Raw genomic sequence first — 23,392 nt, forward strand, 5'->3', positions numbered from 1 at the left:
AGGGGAAACACATCCACATACAGCACCATAAACAGAAAGCAACAAACCAGAATAATTACGCGTCTCTTCAAATGCCTTCAAATCACTTTCCTCTTTCCTTTCTAACGTTTCAGCAGTTTTCTGCTGTTCTTGTACCCTGCTTAAATAAATTCTGGCCAATTTATTGCTAAATGAACTGCACATATCTTAGTTTTCTTGTTGCTAGAATAATTGCAACATTATTCTGATCTCTAAGGAGTGATGATTCTCTACTGCTTTTTATAGCTTCTTTTTTCTGAATGATGCGTAAAATTGCCGATTAGGATGGACGGCGTTAACAGGACGCCTGGGTGGAAGAAATGCAAACACCAGGCCAACCGTGGTAATTTCTTCTCTATAACACATCACATGTTCTTTAAACATTGCAATATTATCAAATCTAAAACCAGTTTTGTAGGTTTAATCTCACCCTGAATCTGGATCAAACTACTGGGATAATGCAGACTTTCGTGCAGGGTTATTTCACTGACTGTGTGCCAAATATGTAACAAACAATACTTGCACACTAAATTCTGTTTTAATTTAATAATACAAGAAATTCAGTTAAGGCATATAATTTAACATATTTACAGAGCAGTTTTTCCAGTTTCTTTCTGAACAGTATTGATTTAAGAGCAAAGTTGGGACAGATCAACAAAAAGAGGCACTACTGTATATATAAATTGATTTACAGAAGAAAGATTTTTTAAAGATTGTGTCCGGTATTAGTCAGATAACATTCTGACTCTCTTAACTAAGAAAGTTTACTATCTCGGTATCCCTCTCACTGCTGGATTAAACGTCCAGATGTTTCACAGCGCAGGAACCTGTGCGATAGCTGTGCCGTAACGCAACAATAAATAAATACCCAAATAAAACTGAAGCCATGCGTGGAAATGATCAGCAAATCCACAATGAGATGTATAAAGGTCTGAGTGTGACAGAGATACAGTCTTAGTCTGTTATTGAGAGGCATCATTTGCCAGTTCAAGCGTACATCAGCCTCAGTTTACTTCTGCTTCTGACATGTACATTCAGGAGGAAGAGATAGCCGAAGTTGTGGACAACCTTATTTTCTCTCGATTTCTTCCTGAATGTGTGTGTGTGTGTAGCCTATATATATATGATGTCACACGCCGAAGCACCAAGAACACAGGACCAGCTCCTGCAAGGTTTTACGCAGCTCCTGGCTCCTGTAGGCGTAGATGAGCGGGTCGATAAGCGAGTTGCAGATGATGAGGATGAGGAAAAGGTTAAAGTTTCTGAAGAAACAGTTGCAGAAGGGGCTGGTGGGGCAGGTGAGGATGAGGATGAGGTGGAGGAAGAAAGGACCCCAGCATAAAATGAAGACACCGAGCAGGATAGTCAGCGTAATCGCTCCCTTCATGCTCGTGGACTGGCGCCTGCTTTTGTGGAAAGCCATGATGCGCCGGGAGTGCACGTGCGCCAGGAGGAACATGTGCAGGTACAACACGGCGTTAAACACCAGGGTAGTGCAGAAGAAGGTAACGAGGCACACGATCACAGCGTTGTCGGTGTGGTACACGATGAAGAGGATGCTGGAGGTGGTGCTGGCCAGCCACACCACCACGATGATGGTCACCGCGCGCTGCGTGGTCATGATGCTGTGATAACGCAGGGCGTAAAAGATGGTGATGTAGCGATCCGCGGCGATGGTGCACAGGAAGGAGAGCGAAGACACCACGGAGCTGCAGATCATCACGTCTATGACATTGTCCAGGTGGCGCAGCATGCCCGGGTGCAGGTCCAGCAGGCCGTGGTCATTGAGGAGCATGAACATGGTCTCCACCACGTTGCTGACACTGACCAGCATGTCGGACACGGCCAGGCAACAGATGAAGTAGTACATGGGTGAGTGCAGGTTGCGGTTCTTGATGATGGCTAGCACCACAAGGATGTTCTCCACCAGGCTGATGAGCCCCAGCGCCAAGAAGAGCTCCTGAGGGATGCGGATCTGCACGCAGCCAAACGAGTTTCGCTCTCCGGTTGTGACGTTCGTGTCGTTCTCTTCCATAAAGTCATTTAGCGGGCTGAGATCCGCATGGAGGATGAAGGGGTTATGCTGGGTCCTGTTGGCAATTTCCATGTCTAACCTCTTTATGATGACAGGTTAACAAGATGTTGGAGTTTGCTGCAGCACAGAGATAAACTTAGTGTTTTACCAGAATTTCTCTTTGGTTTGGAAGTTTTTTTCGGCTTCAGCTGGTGCCTCACAACCAGTGGGAAAAATCAAGCAATTCGCCCGAACAGCTGTGCGATTGTTAATCCCATCAACAAGTTGAAAACTAAAAGCTTCCTCCTAATAACAGTTTGTTATTGATTATCATTTCAGCCGTTTATAAATGCTTATCGGCTGTTTGAAGATCAGTCAACCTAACGCACCATAGCAGTCCGTGTAAAATCTGTCTCCTCGCCCTCTTCTTTCTTATTTGTGCAAATTGTCCAGCGCGAAGATCCATAAAATGTCCTTCTCCATCAAAACATTTCGCTCACAATACATGTCTTATCACTTGTGTAGGGCGCCTGTCCCACCCATCCGGAAAGCTACTCGTATCACTTCAAACTATTCCGACTATCATGATGACAGTGATAGAAGTGTCTTTGGTACCCCGGGAGTTGGAGACTGTGGCTTGCTTGAACATTTCTCAAAGTGATGCTGGACTCTGAAAGACTTCAGGGGGACTCCTCCTCTCACGCAAGCGTCAGCTGGGCTCCACTTCTGTCTCCACAGTAATGTCTGATAGGCATGCAGAAAAATGGGACAGGCCTAGTTTGTCATTATAATCAACTATAGCTGCTACACTGACCATGGTGTGTGTTTCTTTTTTTTCTCTCTATGTGCGGCTACGCGGCCCTCCAACAGGTCAAATCTACATAGATCTGTGTAAAAAACGAGTACAAACTGTTTGAAAATGATTATAATGAAAACAGCAATGCAACCTTTTGGGTTTTTTTCATTGCAGATTAAAGTAAATCAATCAAATCGACGTATATCCGTGTAGTTAAAACGATCTAGTTAATCCAGTACCAGTTAATATAACCAACTGCATTATCACTTGGCAAAACTCAAAATGCACGCAGTAACTGAGACTAGTCTATGTGGCAGGTAGAAAACCCCGCTCCGCCCCGTCTACATTCTTGGTGTATTCCAGCTGTTTCATTTTAACATAGTAATGACCTTTCCCTCTCAATGAACACTTTCACGCACCCTGCGCAAAAGTCTGCGCTTCACTGATCAGCCCTCTGCTGAGACACTGTAAACTTTTTTACTTAGTGCACTTCATGAAGCGCTTTAAAAAGCACTTTCTTTTGCAATCATGTATGCAGTTAGCGCCCTGTTTAAACTGCCACGTACACTGAAAGAGTTACTGTTTGCTGTAATTGTTCTTCCTGTCCATACTGGCTGAAAAGAAATTAATCCCAAAAATTGATTTCAGTGTAAGTGATTGAGGTCAAAACCCCTCTTCATTCTGTGTAAAAATTAGCTAATTAGGCTTCAGCAGTCTGAGTTTAACAAATCAATCACAAGTCTGGCAGAGTTACAGTATTTAGCAAAATTACAGCTAACAAAAAGTGTTTCATTGTACATCTGTGAGATTTGTTTTAAGACAGACTGAAAAATATGAACATATTTAATTCAACCCCAAGTTTGAGTTTGACTCCTGGTTTCTCTTATGTTTCTATAACTGTGTAGATTTTAAACAACTGAAACAGAGTTTAGAAGTCAGGGGGTTCAGATTTAGCAGAACATATTGTTGTTGACTCCTCAGCTCTCAAGTCATGCAAAAATTAAAGTAATTAACGATGAACTCGTGTTTGGGACTTGAAAGGAAGAAAATGTCAGCTGAACAAAGAATGGTGATTATAAATAGAATATCTGTCAAAACTTGTGACAATTCGAGTGTTATTGACCTGCAGAGAAAACATATGTGGAATCATCCATAAGGCCGTTTTCCATTTGAGCAGCACTGCAACTGTTGTTAAATGACTGGATTTAACAGCAGATTTTGGAAGTAACATTTTTCTCACCATGGATTATATATGTAAGTGTTAATATAATGATATTTAGGTATAAATATAAAGAAACAATGAGTGTAAAAACATCCCAAACTGTTTTGCACTGCAAAACAACACAGCAGACTTTGAGAAACTCAATAAACAGCATTTTGGAAATTTGCAGCTCAAAGTATGTTCAAGTGTCTTGATTAAAACTGGACTAACTGTGCTTGCAAAGTTTGTTACACATCTAGTATTCAAATTGTTTTATCATTATTTAAATGACTGACCCAACCTTGAAATATAGTCAGTTTAATGGTGTAATTAAGGTGAAAACCTGATCAAAATTAGCCTCTAGTTTGAACCTAGGCAGCTCTATGTCTTTTCACCGACACATCACAAAATTAATGTCAGTTAAATTTGAACAAAAAAGAAGGAAATCAAGTGGTTTATTTATTAATTTATTGACAAGACTGTTAGATGTGCTGTGTTACTCAATATGCAATCTTTAAATTGATATAATTGGTTATTACTTCATAACAATGAATTAGGATATCATCACCGATTCATTGTGAATGTTTTCACATTTACTAATAGAGGTTTACTTTGAAAACAGACCTTTACAAATTATCTTTTAACTTCCATTTGTGGGTGTGACTCAGAAAGATTTGTTTTTAATTTTCAGTGTATATTGTGCCATCAAAACTTTAGGCCTTAGATTTTATTAGACATAGTGTAACATTTCAGTCCTGTGTTCACTACTTCATACCTGTAGTCATGTAAATCCCACTCAGGCTAAGCTCAACGTGGTGACCCATCGTGATAACAAATGATGCTTTTAGGAAACACACATTTAGAGCTGAAACTTTTGATCAATTAGTCAATCAAGAGAGAATTAAGTGGCAACTATTTTGATAATCCAATCAATAGTTTAAGTTATTTTTTCTAGCAAAAATGCCAAACATGATCTAGTGCCAGATGGAATTTGCTGCTTTTCAAGAAGACAACACTCTGGGAGTTGTGACAGGCATTTTTCACAATTCTCTGACACTTTATCAGTTAATCAAATAAAGGATTTACACATAAATCAATAATAAAATAAACTATGCACTATTACAGTAGATATGTTGAAAGAAACTTTTACTTTCTTTGTTGCATTGTTGGATATGGAGAATTACTGTATGTTATTGATTTAGATTTGCTCCAGGCTTTTATTCTGAGATCTAATACCTGTCATTAACTATACAGTCATGACTGAGAGTGGTGGCACCATCAGGCAGCCTCTGACCGCCACAACACAGCTCCTTCTGAGGCACTGATATGAAAGCCTTTCTATACTGACGACCGATCACATGAACAGTTCTCACAACCTCAACCATAGCTCCAGGTGAACTGGGAACAATGACATCATTTGACCATCAGTCACACTGTGTTATCATGTGTCCCACTGAGTAACAAAGTTAGCGTATGGAAAGCCACAGTATGTGTAGAGAGTCATTAGTTCAGTGTCTCCAAGGTTTATGCCCTGTTTGTGATATAGAAGCTGTTTTGGATGACTGTAATTTAACTTGAATGAAAATCTGTTTGGCTACTTGTAGTTAAAGAAAAGAGATGCCTAAAATAAAGACTTATCTGACAACTTTTTGTCTTAGCACATCATGAGACTGATTCTGAGGCTGTCAGGCTGACAAGAGACATCTCAGCATCTTACTTCAGACGTAATTATGATGAAAAATCGACGACACAAGACTGAAATACTTGGAGAATGGTGGAAAATGTGAAGTGATGTTATAAGTAAATAGTTGGTGTGTTGCCATAACAACATTTATAGCCTCAGGTTTATGGTGCAGTGAATCAGCCGTCATCGAGTGAGGTCATGAGTATCTGATTACGAGCGCAAAGGAAACATTAAAATCATTTAAGGCAAAATTGATAACATATCTGTCATACTCTCGTACTGGATATAACTTAATGGACGGCAGCAGAATACTGGAAAAATTCAGGCCAGTTCTCTGCGCTGTCCTACTTGGGTGGAGTAAACCACAAATAATTAAATATTGGCAAGATGACCCAGACTGAAATGTGAGACTCTGTGCCAGGAGGGAGGGTGCAAAACAGTGCAGGAAAACAGCAGACATCCTGCAGTAATGATAAGATTTACACAAGAATAAAAAAAAACACACGCCGCAGGCCCAAGAAAATGTGATCAGATTCTCAGACTGCAGTTTTCCCCTGAAATTACTGTGTAACACAAGTAAGAAAAATAACCTTTTAACCAATGTATTTATTTTTTGAAAAGAGAGGATACCCAGCACTGTTTAAATGGAGTAAATTATGAAATTAGCAGATATGAAACAAAATTAAAATTATATTTACAATACAGTCAGAAATTGGTAAATATGAATTATTTTATAAAGCCTAGAGAATGAGTAATGTCATAACTGCAGATGAAAAGACACAAAATAATCAGAGGATGTTATGATGTGACTGATGACTTTTGTGATCAGAAATGAAATGTGTTTGTTTCTTTTGTTTCAGAAATCTTGTTATTTGGTAGGAAATCACAGAAGGCCGAGATTTGGGTAAACATAGTTGTTGTTTATAAAAGAACTTCATATTTATTGACTTTTGATTTTTCTTCTTTTTTTACATCAGAATAAACTCTGTACAAGCTGATTATGGTTACAGCTCCCCCCGCCCAAAATGCTTCTGTGAAAAATAATGATTTCTCCAAACTGGTTGCACATCAGTGACATGTCAAAAATTAACTATAAATGTGTTTCTAAGAAATAAAGTTTATTAAAATGTCAGTAAGACTTATAAAACAGAATCCCTAGAATGAAAGAGGTTAATATTCCATTTGCAAAAACAGATTTAACCGATTAAAAATGCTTGACGGGAACGATGTGCTTTAACGTGATTAATTAACCTCCCCATTTCACCTCTGCATTTTCATGAAGCGGCCCACTGTCTGTGAGCATGAAAAATTCTCAGAACGCCGGAAATGGAAGAAGAGAAGCATCCATTATGTGCTGCATTGACAATGACTGGAGATGTTGAATCTGCAAAATGTTTTATTATTATTTTAAGTAACATTGTCAACTGGGGTGACATGAAAGTCTGTACTCTGAGTTTGGGAGAAAGTTGCTCATGTTCATAACTATCTGGATTGTACCAGAGTGTTTTATTTTAAAGCAGAGAGGACACCAAGCATCTCCTCCTTTCACTTTAGTATTCTGACACTGTGACAATTAAAAAAAAAACACTTCAGTTGTCTCAATCCATCTCTTCTCAATTATTATAAACACCATTAAATATTTTCATTTTTTCTTAACTTGTTTTTGTCTATTTGATTCCTCTTTATCCTTGACACTTATCGTTCTACTCCTCTTTCAGTCCCATTCGTCCTCGTCTCTGTAGGGGTTGTCGTCTCTTGGTGGCTCTTGAAACCTGATGTTTGCCAGCATGTCTCTCATTGCCACCATTAGACGATTCACTTCCTGGTTCAGCTCTTGACCAGCTCGAGCCACTTCCATTTCATCCTCCTGCCTCTGTCCGCCCTTAATAAGGAAAGAGATGTCAATAAATATGCAAATGCTGAGACTCTAAGCTCTTCAAACTGAGTTTTAACATCGCTGCAGATATCAACACAAAGCATTTTTATGTTTTTAGAAATACCATGCACTGAACATTGAATGCATGTGTCCTGAATTTAAAAAAAACAAACATCAACAGCAGGGTAATCTGGGTTTGTGTTATATAACATACCATAATGTTGTTTTCAGACATGTAACTCTATTTGAACAGTAAGAAAGAAGAACGCGGTAGTCTTAACTATATTTCTTTTATCCATTTTGTATCTCTTCCTCTCCATAAGTGGATAACACGATCAGGATGGATGGAACTGTCCTGATGGAAACATGCCTTGGGCATGTTAATTAACATTAAGTATTTATGGCTGACTGAGGATGTTGTATGTGTGGTTGTACCTGATACATGTATCTTAATGTAGCAGCAGTTGGCTTGTGCTGCAAACTGGCATTGAACTAGAAGACCAAAGATGAGATAGACAGAAATCTTCTACTGTATAGAAAAAAATTGAGGAATATGCATGTGTAGTCTTCACATAACATCCCTTGGGTACACACTGTTCCACATTAGGCACCTCAGCCATCGTAAAATTGTAAACGCCCCCTTGTTTAACTTTGTTTGGATATAAGCTCAACATTCTGTGTTTGGTCAGGCACCAGCATCCTTTAACAGCACCAAAGCAGCCTTGAGTCTTTAAACTATTATATTATATATTATTATATTTCAAGAACACGTTGATGACATACGTTTTCGTTGGTAGGAAAATAAAACGAGCCCAGTGGAACTAATTCACCTCATATTGCTTTCATACTCGATGCTTGATGCTGTGTGAGTTGCTGTCTGCCAGAGTGTCTTTTTGTTACTACCATTAGGGAGTGCCAAAGTCAGACATTTTCAAATGCTACATTTGGTCACTTTTATTAACTACAGAAGGCCTATAATGTAAGTAACGTTGCTGTCAGTCAAAAATGAACACAACAGGTTGCATAAGACTTGTCTTGGAAATGATAATTCTCTGTCTCAGTGTCCTGCCCTACATCAAAAGGTGTTCATCATATGGTCTTTCCATATATTTGTCCTCTTCTACATGATCGTGGCCAAACTACAGTCCATTCTGAGGGAACAAGGGGTGAGCAAATAATGTTTAGTAAATGAGCGGAAAGAGCAAATACTCATTTGTTGCTGAGGACAATATGGAACTTGGGATGACTCAATAACTGCACCGGTTTAATTATATAATACCGCCCCCTACCTAAACAGACCAACATGTTGCCGACATTTGAAGTCGTTTCAAATAAAATTATTACTATAGTTAACTTAGTGAATTTCTACAAATAAAAATAAAAGATGACTGAATAAGTAGCTTCAATGTAACATCCACTTCTGACAAAAAAAGCCACTTTTTTCTTTTAAATGTGCAGTCTGTGAAAAAAGTACAGTAAAATTCCCTGATATCTGCTCTTTTCACTCCATTTCTTGTTGCAGAAATAGGTGCATGCAGTGGCAGGTTTGGGTCTCAAAATTCAGCATCACATGAGGGCTATTGTAATGGTTCAATGTTTTAGTATAGGATGAAAAAAATATTTTACTCAACTAGCACTAAACATATTCCAAACCTTTTGCTCTTATAAATACAGGTAATAATGAAGATTGACAACATCCCACAATAATTATGGGAAAGTAGATTTGATGTTCGACAAAATTAGCCTCCAACAAAATATATATACAGCAGCAGATAGCAAAGCCAAGACAAATAACTTTGCACTTCATGAATGTTGTTATTGTTTTGTTCTTCAGTGACACTGAGAAATGCTGGACAGAATTAACTGAAACAAAGTCATATGCCTTCTTTGATATTTTTCAGTTGTCCCCTTGAGGTGACCATGAGTCTGGGGAGGAAGTGTTTAATCAGTCAAAGATATGTGTTAAGATGTTGGCCCAGATCTTTACCAGTTCATCCCTGGAGGGTCCCTGGAGGCTACTAAGTGGGTGTAACTAAATGTGTTTTATTTTAGAAAGCTCTGAATAGAAATATTCAACATTAAACAGGATTTACTTTGTACTATTTCAATGATTTTTGGATGATAAATGGATGATGATGATTGTCCCTAAGCAGGAGGAAGTCGATTTATGATCCCATCAGTTGATAATCTTTGAAGTAGGTCAATTCACCGTGAATTAGTGACAGACTCTATGGGCTCACACAAATTATTAGAGAGACTGAATCCGGATGAGTTTTGTTTTTTTTTACATGTTGTTCACATGTTAAAGCTGTTATCAATTTGTGCCTCCACAACCACAAATCACCACGGGTGCTTTCATAGTGTGAGAGGAAGTTTTTCTATTGTTTCCCATATATTCAGCAGCACCAGGAATTTCCCTCCTTGTTAAAATTTAAAAATCACTCAAAAGTTTGGACACACTTTCTTATTCAAGTGAATGGGAAGATGTGTCCAAACTTTTGACTGTATGTGAATTCTTTTAGGGTGTAATTGTCCTTTAAATATTTGAAACAACTGAAACATTTTTTTAGTCATAGGAGACAACTGTAATTGTGTCTTCTCATAAAACTAACACACAAAACATTTTCATATGTACATAGCTGTCTCGTCAGTTTTCTCATTATTTTGCCTGATCCATGCAACTCACCTGAAGGTTGAAATTTGGCAGCAAAGACCGGAAAAACAGCGACAACGTACTCTCATTAGATGCTCCAACATGCTGCCTACATGCAGACACACACATACAGAAATATATAAGTATGAAGACTAACTGAGGATATAGTGCCTGTTGGTTTATAAATCACAATATCTGCATCACTTTTGACTGTAAAATGGAATTTTATGAGTGCAGATGTGCGGGTCGTCTATTACCTCTCTGGTCGGGTGTAAGATATCACTGAGTCCAGTGGAGGCAGAGGGTCGAAGCCCATCACAGGCTGAGTGGTCACTTCCTGAGGGTGTCAAACAAATAAGTAAGATTGGAGTTGCTTCCTCTGAGGCACATGAATATTCCATAAGTGATCAGCGTGGCACAATCAGCATTTTAACGATACTATGATACTACTGTTAACACCAGATGTGGTTATATCTTTAAGTACATAACACTTCCTCTTAGTGTTCGTTTTGGTACTGTGTGACCATAATTACAATTCAGAGACAAAAAAAACTGAAAAATGTGTGATTCATTCAATTTTCAATATAGTTTAGATATTTAAGACCTTATAATAGACTACTCTATTGCCACAATTTTCAGTTTGAATTTCCATGGTTTGCAGAGGGACAGGTGACTTGGAGGACTGGAATATAGCAGCACTGGCTTTGTGTTTGGAGCACTATCTTCTATCATTTCCATAATTTTAAAATGTAAATGTATGTGTAGAACAAACAACAACACAACAGAAAAAGTTGATTTTTCCACACTTGATTTGACAGTTTGATCTTTCATCTGGCAGTGTTTTTGGTTTTTAAAAGAAGTCACAGAGCACTTGAAGGCTGTATCAAGATAACTGGAACATTTCAATCTTTACAACCCTATTAATGTCCATCACACCTACAGATACTGTATTGCAGAGATTATGGATGTTTTAATGTAGAGGCTGATTGTGTCTTACTAAAGGCAGACTGGAGGTGGCTTCTTTGATCTCAGATAGCAGGACGTGACGATGGATGTTCCGTGGTGCACTCTGGTACCTCTGCTTTCTCCTACAACAGAGTGATGAAGGTGAAAGCTTTGAGAACAGTTATCTCAGTGGAAAACCAAGTAAACTTGGTAACAAATCCATTCCATATCATATTTGATTTCTTCATATGATAGCATGCTTCATTTACTCTTTTTAGTTTGCTTTTTTATTGTCCTTAATTAATGTCTCTATTGCTGACAAAACCAAACTTGTCATCACTGTGGACTTGTGGCAGCAGAGTATCTCATGTCTTACTTGTTTTGTGAGTCCTCCACCAGAGGGTCTTTTGCATCACATCGACGCAGCACCTCCTTCACGCTCTCTTCCAACCAAAGCATTACTGCCGCCTCCTTCCACAGGCTGTAAGTCCTCCCCACATACAGAGCAGTCAGTTCAGCCAGGGCTGGGGGCTGCCTAGAGAGTGAGATGCAGAGAGAAGGTAGATGGATGAGTTTGTAAAGTTAGGGTAGAAGAAGTGGAGGAAAAAAAACAATGGAAACACATAATGGATACAAAATGAGGACAAATTTAAAGGCAAGGAAAATATTTGTAACAATAATATAATGTATTTGTTCTAGTAAATGGCTATAATAGTACTGACGGATTAATGACATCATGCTACATTAATATAATGGAGTTAATCTTCATTTTAATAAATGATGGGTTATACAACACAGAAAATAAAAAGACCGTACTTTACCCTATCTGACTCTTTGGACCAAAGAAGGCATGTGAAGTGACTGATGCATCTGGCTGCACAGTACACAGATCCAACAAAGGCATCAAGACTGCAGAAAACACATTTACAGCAAGACAAGCACGTGAAAACACACATTTAAAACTTCTTAGATCATGATGTGAATGCCAAAAGATCCCTATTATTTTATAGAAATCCTTTTAGTTATTGCCAGACGTGACTGAAGGATAATCACATCTATATATTCATATTCTGGTTGTGATATATATCTGACTGTCTAACCTCCAGGGAACATGATGAGAGCGTCCTGCAGCATCTGGTCAGCTTTTTTTCTTTGTTTGTCGCTTTCTTCAGGATCCATATCTTCCTGCTGACTGAGATGGAAACGGCAGAGTGCAGTGGAGAACGCAAAGTTTGGCAGCTGGGACAGATTTCTGTGCTCCTGAAATACAAAAACAAACCGTTTCTGTGTCAGACTGAAAAGTTGCCTAAATCACATGTATACACACACACACACGTGCACGTGCTTTACCTCCCAGTCCTGATATAGCTGGAGGAGAGACTGGTACTCTCTGGAACGCAGCGACAGGAAATCAATGAGTAGCAGCATGCAGAGTGGGTCAGCATCTGTGTCCAAACTAAAAAAAAAAAGAGGCAGACAAAGATCACAGGAAAAAGATCAATAAAGACTCCATTTAAAAAGATTTTAAGGTCATTTTAAACTCAGTCAGTCTACTCTGACAACTCGTAGCACCAATTGCTACTGACAATGATAGTGAAATAAGTTAATCTTTATGGTTTCCTTTAACACCCACAAGAATGTATTCAATACCATCTGGGCATGTAGTCTGCAATCTGATGATATCGAATACAGTGTGAAAGACAATAAGAGAATAAAAATGCAATTACTGGTTCTTTTCTCTAAAACAGTGTATTGACAGTGCTTTTCCAGATTCTGTTATCAGTTATGTTTCCATTTTAAGCTACGAGTGATTTAATCTCTGCTGGTTGGAGGGGGACAGCCGTCAGCTTTTATTCCCACACTGTTGCTTTACAAAAGGACCAGAGCAAAGATCTCATGAAGTGAGGAAGCAAGAGTTTGATGGAAATCAAAGATAAGCATGATATGTATAGGCTCTAAAGCCCAAGCTATGACAGTTATGGCAGCAGCATGTGGAAGCAGGACTCTTAGTGTGGAGAAAACCTTATGTAAGTGGTCTGTGTACCGCCACGATATGGGAGGTTTTATGTTGTGTACTGACATTTTAACTCTTGCATGGACTGTTTCTGCATCTTATTACCAATCTTAATGTAAATGATTTTATCATTTGTATTATCTTGATCACAAAAATGAGTTTATACTAGCCTATATATAACTATGTCACTGTTTATATAAATAGGTAAATGTGTTCAAATGTATAATACCTGATCATCAATAAAGCAGCACGTATTTGACATATATAATCATGTCATACAACCAACAAAATTGTTACTTTTCACTTCACCCTGAGCCTGAACAGACAGAATATAAAACTAATAGTTTACTGTCTTTGAAGAATATCTTCCAAGTCTGATGACTGCTCTCGGTGGTTACTTAATTCAGGGAAATAAGAGTTCTTTTTGTTTAGCTAGCAAGCCATGTGATCATATGTAACGCTTTTCAATGTGATGACAAAAACAACGGAAGTAGGCACACTACATAGAATAGAGTGTCTAACCGCCACCCTCCTTCATTTTAAGATAATGGGCACAGAGTAGATAAGTAAGTCATAAAGAGATTGGGGATGTATTGACTATAAATGAACTAAAAGCTATAATATTGGTCAACCGTTAAATAGAGAAGCATGTGGGGTTTTTATGTATTCTCTTATAAAAAATTGATTGTTTGCCTTTCACTCTAAAGCACGTCTTTCCCAACGCTCCTGCTTTTCTTTTTGTACCTCAGGATCAGTTTGCAGTACTCTAAAGCTGTCCGTGGGCATCCTCTCTTCTCCAGGAACATCATGTGCTTATAAAGAGTCAGATAAAATGCCCTGCAAACACATTAATCAGTCATTTAATTGCAGAGTCCTTGAAAACACAATTTAAGTTACAAATGAGAATCTGGAGTACAACTGATGTCTCACAAAAACAAGCAACAAGAGAGAAACAACCAACCTGTTTTCTGGCCTGAGATAATCAAGTCGGCAGGTACCTGAAGTCAGACTGAACAAAGGGTGAAAAGCACACTCAAAGCTGTACAAGGCCCTTTCTGAAAAAAAAGATAAATAATCGTCACTTTTATTTATATCTACATAAACAAAAATATAACATTTTCCCTGAAACAATGGCACACAGGGTATGGCATAATGTACAGAGATCAGTGGTAATCACAGTCGTACAACATTGCAGGTGCAGGTTGTGTCAGCCATGTTCTCACAGACAATTGCCTCACTAGCAAAGCTTTGCATCCCAAGAGCCAGGACTAAAAACACCTGTCTTATCTCTCTGTCTTATGTTAAAGTTCAACAAATGACATGCTATTAAATTATCCAGAGAATAAGACAAATGCCGTTTGTTAAATTATCCCTCTGGTCATCTACATAAACTTTTTGTAGATGTTCAGTTGAGGAGGGGGCCTGTAATGATAGACCCATTACTGTGCATGGCATAAAGCATGAACTTTTTAACAGTGGATGTTTTGTTGATTTTACTATTCACAAAAGCATAAAGACGCCAAGACAACCACAATCTGACAAAAATTGTAAATCTTCAGTTCAATTTCTACGGCACTTTTTACATATCGAATCATTGCAGCTCTAATAGAAATATAAAATCATAATGATTCTGTTTTAAAACTAAAATGCCGAAAATTGTGAGAGCAAAGGCTTACAGTAGATCTTTCATGGGCTCAACATAATTCATCCAAGTCACATCCATCTTTGGAGCAAATTAAGTGATGAATTAATATTAACAAAACGTAACGAAACGTAAAACATATATGTTGTAATAATTGACATTAACTTGGGAAGAATCATCATCAAACTCTTAATACAACAATTAGTATCAGTTTGCCATTAAGCTACATAAAGTATGTACATATGTAACAGTTCCTCTTAAATAGATCCAGGGGGATGCAGTTATGGTGGAGTGTGGTGGACCTGGATGAGGTACTGAAGTTCGCTGCTTATCGATTTGGCATCTGGGTCATCGACACATTTTCACTCCTGTCTTTGGTAAGAATAAATGTTTTTTTTTTATAGAAAGAGCCAATGATCCTCACCAATAAGGTCCCTGGCCATCTCTTGGTCCTCCTGTATGCGGCAGACATCAGAGAGCTGCAGCAAAGAGTCGATGTGGTAGGGGTTCAGCTGCAGCAGAGCCTACAGGGAGAAAAGAGAGACAATGTGTAAGTATTACGTTTACTGGAGTACAATTCAAGACATGGGTCAAAATTTAATATAAATGTATGTGATCTGATCATGTGATTACACAATCTCTGAAACTCTAGATTTGTCAGTATGTTCACATGCACAGACAGGCAGGTCTTCGCTGTGTCAAACCGGGCTATAGCTGTAATGGAAGAACATTGCTATATATAAAGAAATTCCCTCTTTTTGTTATTGTTTCTCTACTGCAGCTTAACAGAGAAACGCTATCCAGAGGAAAAGACAGTGGAAATTTTATACTAAAAAGAGTGTTACTTTGGAAGATATCCTCTTGATTTTACTGACTCAGACTGCTGATGCCTCATATTATTTTCAGATAAACTTTGGAATAGATTTTTGCACAAAACAAGGAGGGTGTCCCCCATCATTTAAACTGAAATTAGGAAGGCAGGAATGACTACAGCAAGCCGTTTCAATGCACACATGGGCACCTGACTACTGGTTTAAGGTGGACTTGAAAAATTGTGAACCTATCCTTTAATGGTGTGTCAAATAAATGGTATCTAGTCATTTTTCCAACAATGTACATTTACATTTGAATGTTTACTTTTAAAAGGAACATTTTACTACTAAATGCAGAAACACATGACTCTCCAGGATAATTTAATGATACTGTATAGTGGTATACTTTTATCAGGTTGGTATGTAAAAACATAGAATATTCAGAATTCATCGGTGTTGGATTCAGTAACACTGCACCATAACAGTGGAATGGATCCAAAATTCACAAATGACCAACAAAAGTACATCAAAGCTTAACATTAAGCTTCACTAAAAAATGTTACGCATTTTTTTACTGCAGTGCTCTTTGGCACTTGTCACTGACTTCTCTCCTGAAGCTGCTCTATATAGTCTTGTACTTCTGACTTTGTATCAAAGAACCAGGATGTTCGTATTATAGTTGTTGAATGTTTGTACTGATGATTCAATACGATAGTTTCATGCCTATTCAAGAGTTGAAGACACATAATATTATCTATACAAAGTTACATGCCAGGCTTTGCCATCCCTTATCACTCAGCCCTCTCTGAAACTCTATTACATTATTTTACGCATTCCAGGCAAAGCCAACAATTAGCATGCCTACTTTAATATATTACTACAGACAAACTCAGACAACAAAGCCCACAGCAGAGGATGAACTTTTTACCACAATGTTGTTTGGGTCCATGGACTCGACAGCATCGAGGAACTTGAACTGTACTTGTTGGTAGTCTCGACCGTGCTCGAAGGTAAAATACTGAATGCCATCCTTTGACTGGATTAAGGTCATTGAGATTCCTGCAGAGATGTCAGGCCGAGTTAAGAAAGACAACATGTGGACACAATAGGGTGATACAATGTTAGGATAAATGTAATTCACACTAACAGAATTAAATCTGGAAGACGAGGACCATTACAGAGGCAAGCCCTTGCAATTGTTATCATAGCATAAAAATGTCTAATATGCATTAAGAATTTGAATTACAATACTGATTGTTCCAGTTGTAACTTTTATATCATGTTTGAAGTGACAGTAAAAGTTTGCTTTATATGCTATTTTATTTACCGTTCAACACTGCTTTTAAAAAGAAAAACATTATTCCTCACTTATTATAAGTTAAAAAAAACATGATTTATTGAACATATTTTTGGGAATGATTATTTGCTTGCTTCATTTTGTGTCTACCAACACTGAAAAAGACTGTAAATCATGGCTTCTCATGGCATATCATGGTGGAACAATAATAACAAGATCCAAGATGTCCCAGATTTTAAAGGCGATGTAACAGTGATATAAAATTATGTAGATGTTACGAGAACTTTTACTCTTTAAACACTGTTCAAAGTGTTTACATAAGACACATTTTCAAGAAAATCATATTCTTATTCTCAAATTTATTATGAAGGAACAGATAAGGTCACTTCAGTAGCTACCCAAGATGACATTTGTGGGAAAAATCAAATCCAACCGTGGCATGAACAACTAACAGAAATTTTACACAATACGTCAATGGTGACTTTCTGTCTGTACACAAGGAGGCAGTCTTTATGATGACGTCAGTATAACAGAAGCTACATTCAGCTTCTATTGCGTTGGCTAAATCTTAAAATATCTGTTGCTACTGAGGTAGTTTGAGGCTCTTACCATTCATAAATCGTTGCTTGTTCTTCCTTCAGACTACAAGGTGAAGGAGCATCTAATAGTGCTTTGGGCTGTTTATGTTCTTGTCAGTTTGAATTATGTGTAATTAAAACAGAACATATAAATTTAAAAAAGTTAAATCGCTTCCATTTTCTGTATAAAAGTATATACACTAATATAAAAAGTTCACAAAACATGCCCATAAAATTTCAACAGAGGTATAGAAATGGACATTGGTCTGTCAGGAGATCAGGGATCATATTCATAAAGCTTCCCAGTAATATGAGTTGCTCCTCGTGACGAAATTCTAAGAATTATGACGTTTTCTAAGAATTTCCCCTTACAGTTAAGACTAGATCCTGGTAAAGTTATTCACAAAACATCTTAGCCCTTAAGAGAGCCCCTAAGGTGAAAAACTGTTAGGAGTAGGGAGGAAGACTTTTAAAAGGCTCAAGAATTTCTTCAGCAGAGGAGAAAATGGCTGACAGACAAAGAGGAGGGAGAAATATTCTCCAAGCGCTGAAACGCTGCAGATTAGATTGTGCAGGGATAATGTTTGTGGTCGATCTTATCAGAGATGCACTCACATCTCCCACCCAGTGCTATGATGCTGTAACGCCAGAAATGAAAGTGATCACAACACTAAGATATTTGTCATACCTAGCAACAGGGGTCAACCACACCTCCTCACTATGGTAAAAGTTTCTGTCCCTTTCTTGCTCAGAGTTCCTCTGAGAATTTTCCTAAATCATTCCTAAACTAGGACTCCTTGCTGGAATTTTTTAGACTAAGTTAGGAGCTCTCTAAGAGTATTCTCAGAACTAAATAGTTTGTGCAACAGCTCATAATATCAATATAGGACAGACCTTTAAAACTAGCTAACAGTTAATTTAAAAAATCTACATGATATGTTTAAAAAAAGGTATAAGCTGTAATTCCGATGACTGTAAGGAAGGGCTTACCTGGGCGGCTGAAGCGAGGCCAGCTGTCCTTGGGACTGGTCATCCAGGTGCTACGGTGAAACTGCCTGTTTCTTTGTCGTGGTCTGTCAAAAGAAGACATAATGAGCAGAAGAATACAGACAGAAGATGTGGACCATTTAAATCAAAACAATCACTTTTCTTTTTTACCTTTGATTCCCCAAAACAGCTCGAGCCCCAAAATATCTCTTCAGCTCTGTCTCTGGGTTAAGATTCCTAATAAATTAACAAAGAAATTGTCATTAACATCTTGACAGGCTAAATTACAATCTAGACCAGTTAAGGAAATACAATCCAAGGGAACGATACAGACTGTTTGATTAAACTTTTTTTTGATGTCAGTCCATGTTAACTCTAGACTCTAATACAAAAGTTTTCAAGAGCACACGACATTGACAGTATCAGTGGTAACAAAACTGAACAAATAAGATACATACGAGAGGCAAGATTAAGTACGTAAGTAATTGTACTGGTGGGACACCCAAATCATGGCTCACTGTTTGTGACTGCCAATGTAAAAAACTGAAACAAAACTATGTAATCTGCCTGATTGTATGCCTGTGTTGATGTTCGCAAAAGTCATTTTACTTTTACATTTTTTATTGTCTTTTCTGTAAATGAACAAAAATAGCAGCAAATAAGGTGCGCATCACTGCATACTATAGATACTCCGTCGATGACATCACGGCTGCACAGAGTTTGCACATATAAAATCCACTCTACGAAGAGGTGAGCAAACTGCTTGCTCTGTATCAGCAGTGAGTAGTGGCTGCATCAATGAAAACTGCCTACATGACAGCTTTGACAGCTGTTGGAAATAACCTGACATGTCAAATGGTTTTGATGTCACTATTTGGTTTGTGGCCAGAAGTGCAACAATGAGTTGCAACGAGTTTTAACCTTCTGTGTTAACAGCCTCGAAATGATTTACTATTCTTATGTGAGCTAAGCGCCACCACATGGTGGCAACCTGGAATCACAGATTTGTATCTTGAGTGTGTGCGGCCACTGAATTGACCGTATGTCCTGGTCAAGAGCTGTTTTAGATATTACTACTCTTGAAAACGAGGAGAAGAACTCCCGCACACTGTCTCGCTTACTGCTGGAATATTTCACAACTTTTTCGTCTGTCTGACCTTCATCACAAATATCAGAATATCAGAATCAGCAGTAAGCAAGACAGTGTGCAGGAGTTCTTCTCACTGTTTTGAAGTTGCACCTTTGTCCGATGCACCTGTCACATGTTCAGGTGTACAGAGATTTTTTTCAGATAAAACTACTCTTAAAAACACATCTAACAGAAATACTGTTGGGAAAACATAGGAGAAGGAAAGAAAATGTGTGCATGTAAATAAACAATAAGTACACATAGATGTAGCAACAGCTCAGCTATAGACACAATTTTCCAATAAAAGAGGCTTTCTAGGTTTTCTATGTAAAACTTCACTCTTCATTCAGTTTTGAAAGTGTGTCTGAAATATAATAAAACAAAGAGATTACATCAGATCTGAGCCTATCTACTTTGTCTAAAAGAGAGATGTTGGTCTCCTCACCTATGCTCCACATGTAGCACAGATCTTCTGTCAGAGCCTCCACAATCTTCATTTTGCAAACCCTGACCACTGGACTGCTCCAGGCTCTCCAGCAATAAATCAATGTTATCATCTGGTGCTGCATTCTGACACTACACAGAGAAGTCAGTAAAAAAGACACTGTTTTATAGATCAGGGGCATATTTTATGTCTCCAAATATCGACTGCAAAGCATTGTATTTGTCTGCAAAATAACTTGTATTATGATATGTAATAAATGGGACCAAAATTATAAATCCATAATAATGCAATCTAAACTTATCAGACTTTAATGTGGATTATCACATAGGTAAAGTTATACAGCTGTCTTGCCAAAGCAGATATAGAATCTCAACAAACATACCTGTCCATCTTCTGACGTCACTTTTGTCTTCTTCTTTTTCTTCTTCTTCTTAACTCTGTCTCCAGACAAAGACTGATAAAAAAAGAGAGATGACAGATTAAAATATTATAGGCACATATAGAACATATTTAGATATATCAGGACCACAAACAGACATCTTTCTTTACCTTTGTCGATACCTCCTCCTGCTTTTGACTGCTCCTCTCAACGTCTTTGTTATCATTCCGTCCTGTGCCACTTGTCTTATTTCCATCTGGCTTCTCTGCATCTTCATCAGGTGAGATTTTCTCTGCCTCCTTGTCTGCATCACATATCTGGTAAAAAAAAAAAAAGTGAAATTGGCAAGAAAGTGTGTTGGATAATGCAGTGCTGAAAGTGAGTAAAAACTCCATGGCTAGATGCGTTGCAGAGACTGCCGACATCTTTGTCCAGCATTGAGAAGGAGCAGTTTTAAATGGACATTATATACTGCTATAGAGGAAAGTAATCAGTGATGATGAGAAGTGTTAAATTCTACAGTTAATTCTTTACCTGATATAACATGGTCATAGTCAGTTCATGTAAAATATCAAAAACCCTCCTTTTGACCAGAGTAGTAGCTATGCTTCAAAATACTTTTGGTGCAACTTCCTATGATCCTCTGTATGGGTTAGTGTGTCTCCCTTCCTGCGCAGCCAATGATTAAAATTTGGATCAGCAAAATCAACAGTATCTTTTCCTAAAATTATAAATGGGTACAACAATCCAATGCCAGCCACTACTCATGGACAAGATTAGTGTTGTTTTGTCCCGTCCAACAGTCCTCAGCCCAAAGATATTTAGTTTGCTGTGACAGAGGACTGAAGACACCAGAAAATATTCACATTGGAGAAGCTGAAACAAGAGAATTTGTTTTTTTTTTTCTAAAAGACAAAAAAAATCATGAAATAGTTGTCGATTCATTTTCTGTCAATCGACTAATCAATTAATTGACTAATCATTTCAGCTCTGAAGTTATAGCCTACGTTTTTATATACTTTACACTTTACTGTCTCTAACAGTAACGTTTAGTGAACTAGAGTTGGATGAGTAAACTCCATTTTATGAATTTGTTTGAGCTGTATGTCAATTTTGTGTCACGTAAAGAATACATGTTACATTATAATGAACATGTCTGTTGTCACTGTACAGTGGTTACATTGGATATTTTCTTTCTCTGTGCTTCTCACGGTTGGTGCTGCTGAATATTTCTGACATTGATAGTTAGCTTGTTCGTTAACGTTTGTGTGTAATAATCAGAAAATAACATAAGCTAATGTATCTGGGCTGACACCGCAGGGTAAACGTTAAATAAACTGAGACATGAGCTAACGCCACACGGCTAACGTTAGCCTGTGTTAGCAAGTTTCACCGCACATATTGACGTTACGTTATAAGTAACGTTTAGTAGCGGGAGTGTAACGTCACCTTACCAGTTCATAAATGTTGCTGAAGTTTTTCTGAGCCTTGTTTTTCTTTGCCTTTCGGCTGTTGCCATTACTGTTTGACGGTGGACTAACACTAGCCGTGTCCAGCTGCTGCTCCTCCTCCTCCTCCGGGCTGTCACCGAAAGTTAGATCCCCGAAGTCCAGGGCCTCCTGACCCCGCTGTTTCCCCCTGAGCCGTCGCAGAGCCCGGCTAGACATTGTCCACTGCTCATATGGACTCAGCCACGTCAATATTTGCGACTAAGATAGTTTTTAGTTAGCTGAGAGACACTGCGGACCAGTGGAGAGAGGGTCAATTCCATTGGTTTCTTTTTCTTTTTCTTCTTCTAAATGTTTTAGAAGCTTCAATGCTTCTGAGTGTATCACTGCCCTCTACAGGATGGAGGGAAAACGCTCCAAACACTACTCATTTATGGATCACATTTTATTTTTTATAGGGGACAATGCACATTTATCAACATCACTGTAAAGGTACCACTGTAAACCAAGTTACTAATTTCAAACAATTTATCCTTAAAAGTAAACAGACAAGAATTAGATGATGAGGAGCTAAAAAGAGAGAGGAAAGCATTATGCACAACAGGGAAATATACTGTGCAATGCAATCAAATTATACAAAACAAAGAACATGTTATGCAAACAATCAATGCAAGCAGTTAAAACATGACAACTTATAAACATAAGCGGATAATATGAGCAGACGTGTGCGAAACCATCATAACAGTAGTGTTTATATTCACACATACAGTCCTGTAGCATGTAGGAACTGTGTAATTTTGTTTCAGTTGATGGTTGTGCCACAGCCAAACTAAATTTCAAAAGGAAAAGAGGAAGTCCCCAAGACCTTCACTGAACAATGAATTCATATTTGTGGTCATGGGACTACCACATTTGCAGAGCCCAAATGAATGATTTTCTACAATTTACAAACCTAGAGTGTCCCAGCCTTTGTCTTATTAAAGATCCCATCCAGACATGTTTTAAGATATATACAAATATATTGCTTTGAATAATAATTTGTGTTTGATATGTCCTCCTCATTCTCTTTTTTGCTTCTCAATTCTACTCTGCAAAGGGATGCAATATCTATGGCTCCTTTCACATAAGTTCTGAGAATATTATAATTTCCTTTTTAACATCTCTGTTTGCATAAATATAAGTTATTGGAACATACATTTGTTTATATTTTTGCACATTTTTTTCTTTTATATTGCTAAGTCATTCTAAAAAGGCTACTTCTTTTATGCATGTATGCACATTGATATTTTACCTCATGGAGATTTGTACTTGTGTTGTTTTTCATTTCTTGTAAGTTAAAACGTAAATACTTGGAGGCAGCTTCAGTGCATGAATTGTGCTATATAGATTAACTTGTTTCCCTCACTTTGCCTAAAAATAAAATCTGATACATAGCTCCCCAAATCAACTCAGTCTGTTTGTAGTTCTCTTGTGC

General features: G+C 37.9%; 2 protein-coding genes across 2 annotated transcripts; both read right to left on the bottom strand.

The window, feature by feature from the left end:
- Nucleotides 1-489: 489 nt before the first annotated feature.
- mc1r (melanocortin 1 receptor) lies at nucleotides 490-3,923 on the bottom strand. Its single transcript, XM_042408822.1, has one exon. It carries the CDS (start codon nucleotides 2,123-2,125, stop codon nucleotides 1,148-1,150), a length of 978 nt encoding a protein of 325 aa, XP_042264756.1. The 5' UTR covers nucleotides 2,126-3,923; the 3' UTR covers nucleotides 490-1,147.
- A 3,168-nt stretch (nucleotides 3,924-7,091) lies between these two features.
- On the bottom strand, nucleotides 7,092-22,273 carry tcf25 (transcription factor 25 (basic helix-loop-helix)). Its single transcript, XM_042408807.1, has 18 exons — nucleotides 21,925-22,273; nucleotides 20,641-20,787; nucleotides 20,474-20,545; nucleotides 20,092-20,222; nucleotides 18,689-18,754; nucleotides 18,521-18,603; nucleotides 16,584-16,714; nucleotides 15,268-15,367; nucleotides 14,163-14,256; nucleotides 13,946-14,038; nucleotides 12,538-12,643; nucleotides 12,288-12,447; nucleotides 12,009-12,096; nucleotides 11,564-11,722; nucleotides 11,240-11,330; nucleotides 10,500-10,579; nucleotides 10,276-10,351; nucleotides 7,092-7,595 (listed from the first exon to the last, which is right to left on the bottom strand). The coding sequence occupies exons 1-18, from the start codon at nucleotides 22,135-22,137 to the stop codon at nucleotides 7,428-7,430; spliced, it is 2,058 nt and encodes a 685-aa protein (XP_042264741.1). The 5' UTR covers nucleotides 22,138-22,273; the 3' UTR covers nucleotides 7,092-7,427.
- Nucleotides 22,274-23,392: the final 1,119 nt, after the last annotated feature.

This window comes from Thunnus maccoyii, chromosome 1 (assembly GCF_910596095.1).
Source record: "Thunnus maccoyii chromosome 1, fThuMac1.1, whole genome shotgun sequence".
Taxonomy (NCBI): Eukaryota; Metazoa; Chordata; class Actinopteri; order Scombriformes; family Scombridae; genus Thunnus; species Thunnus maccoyii.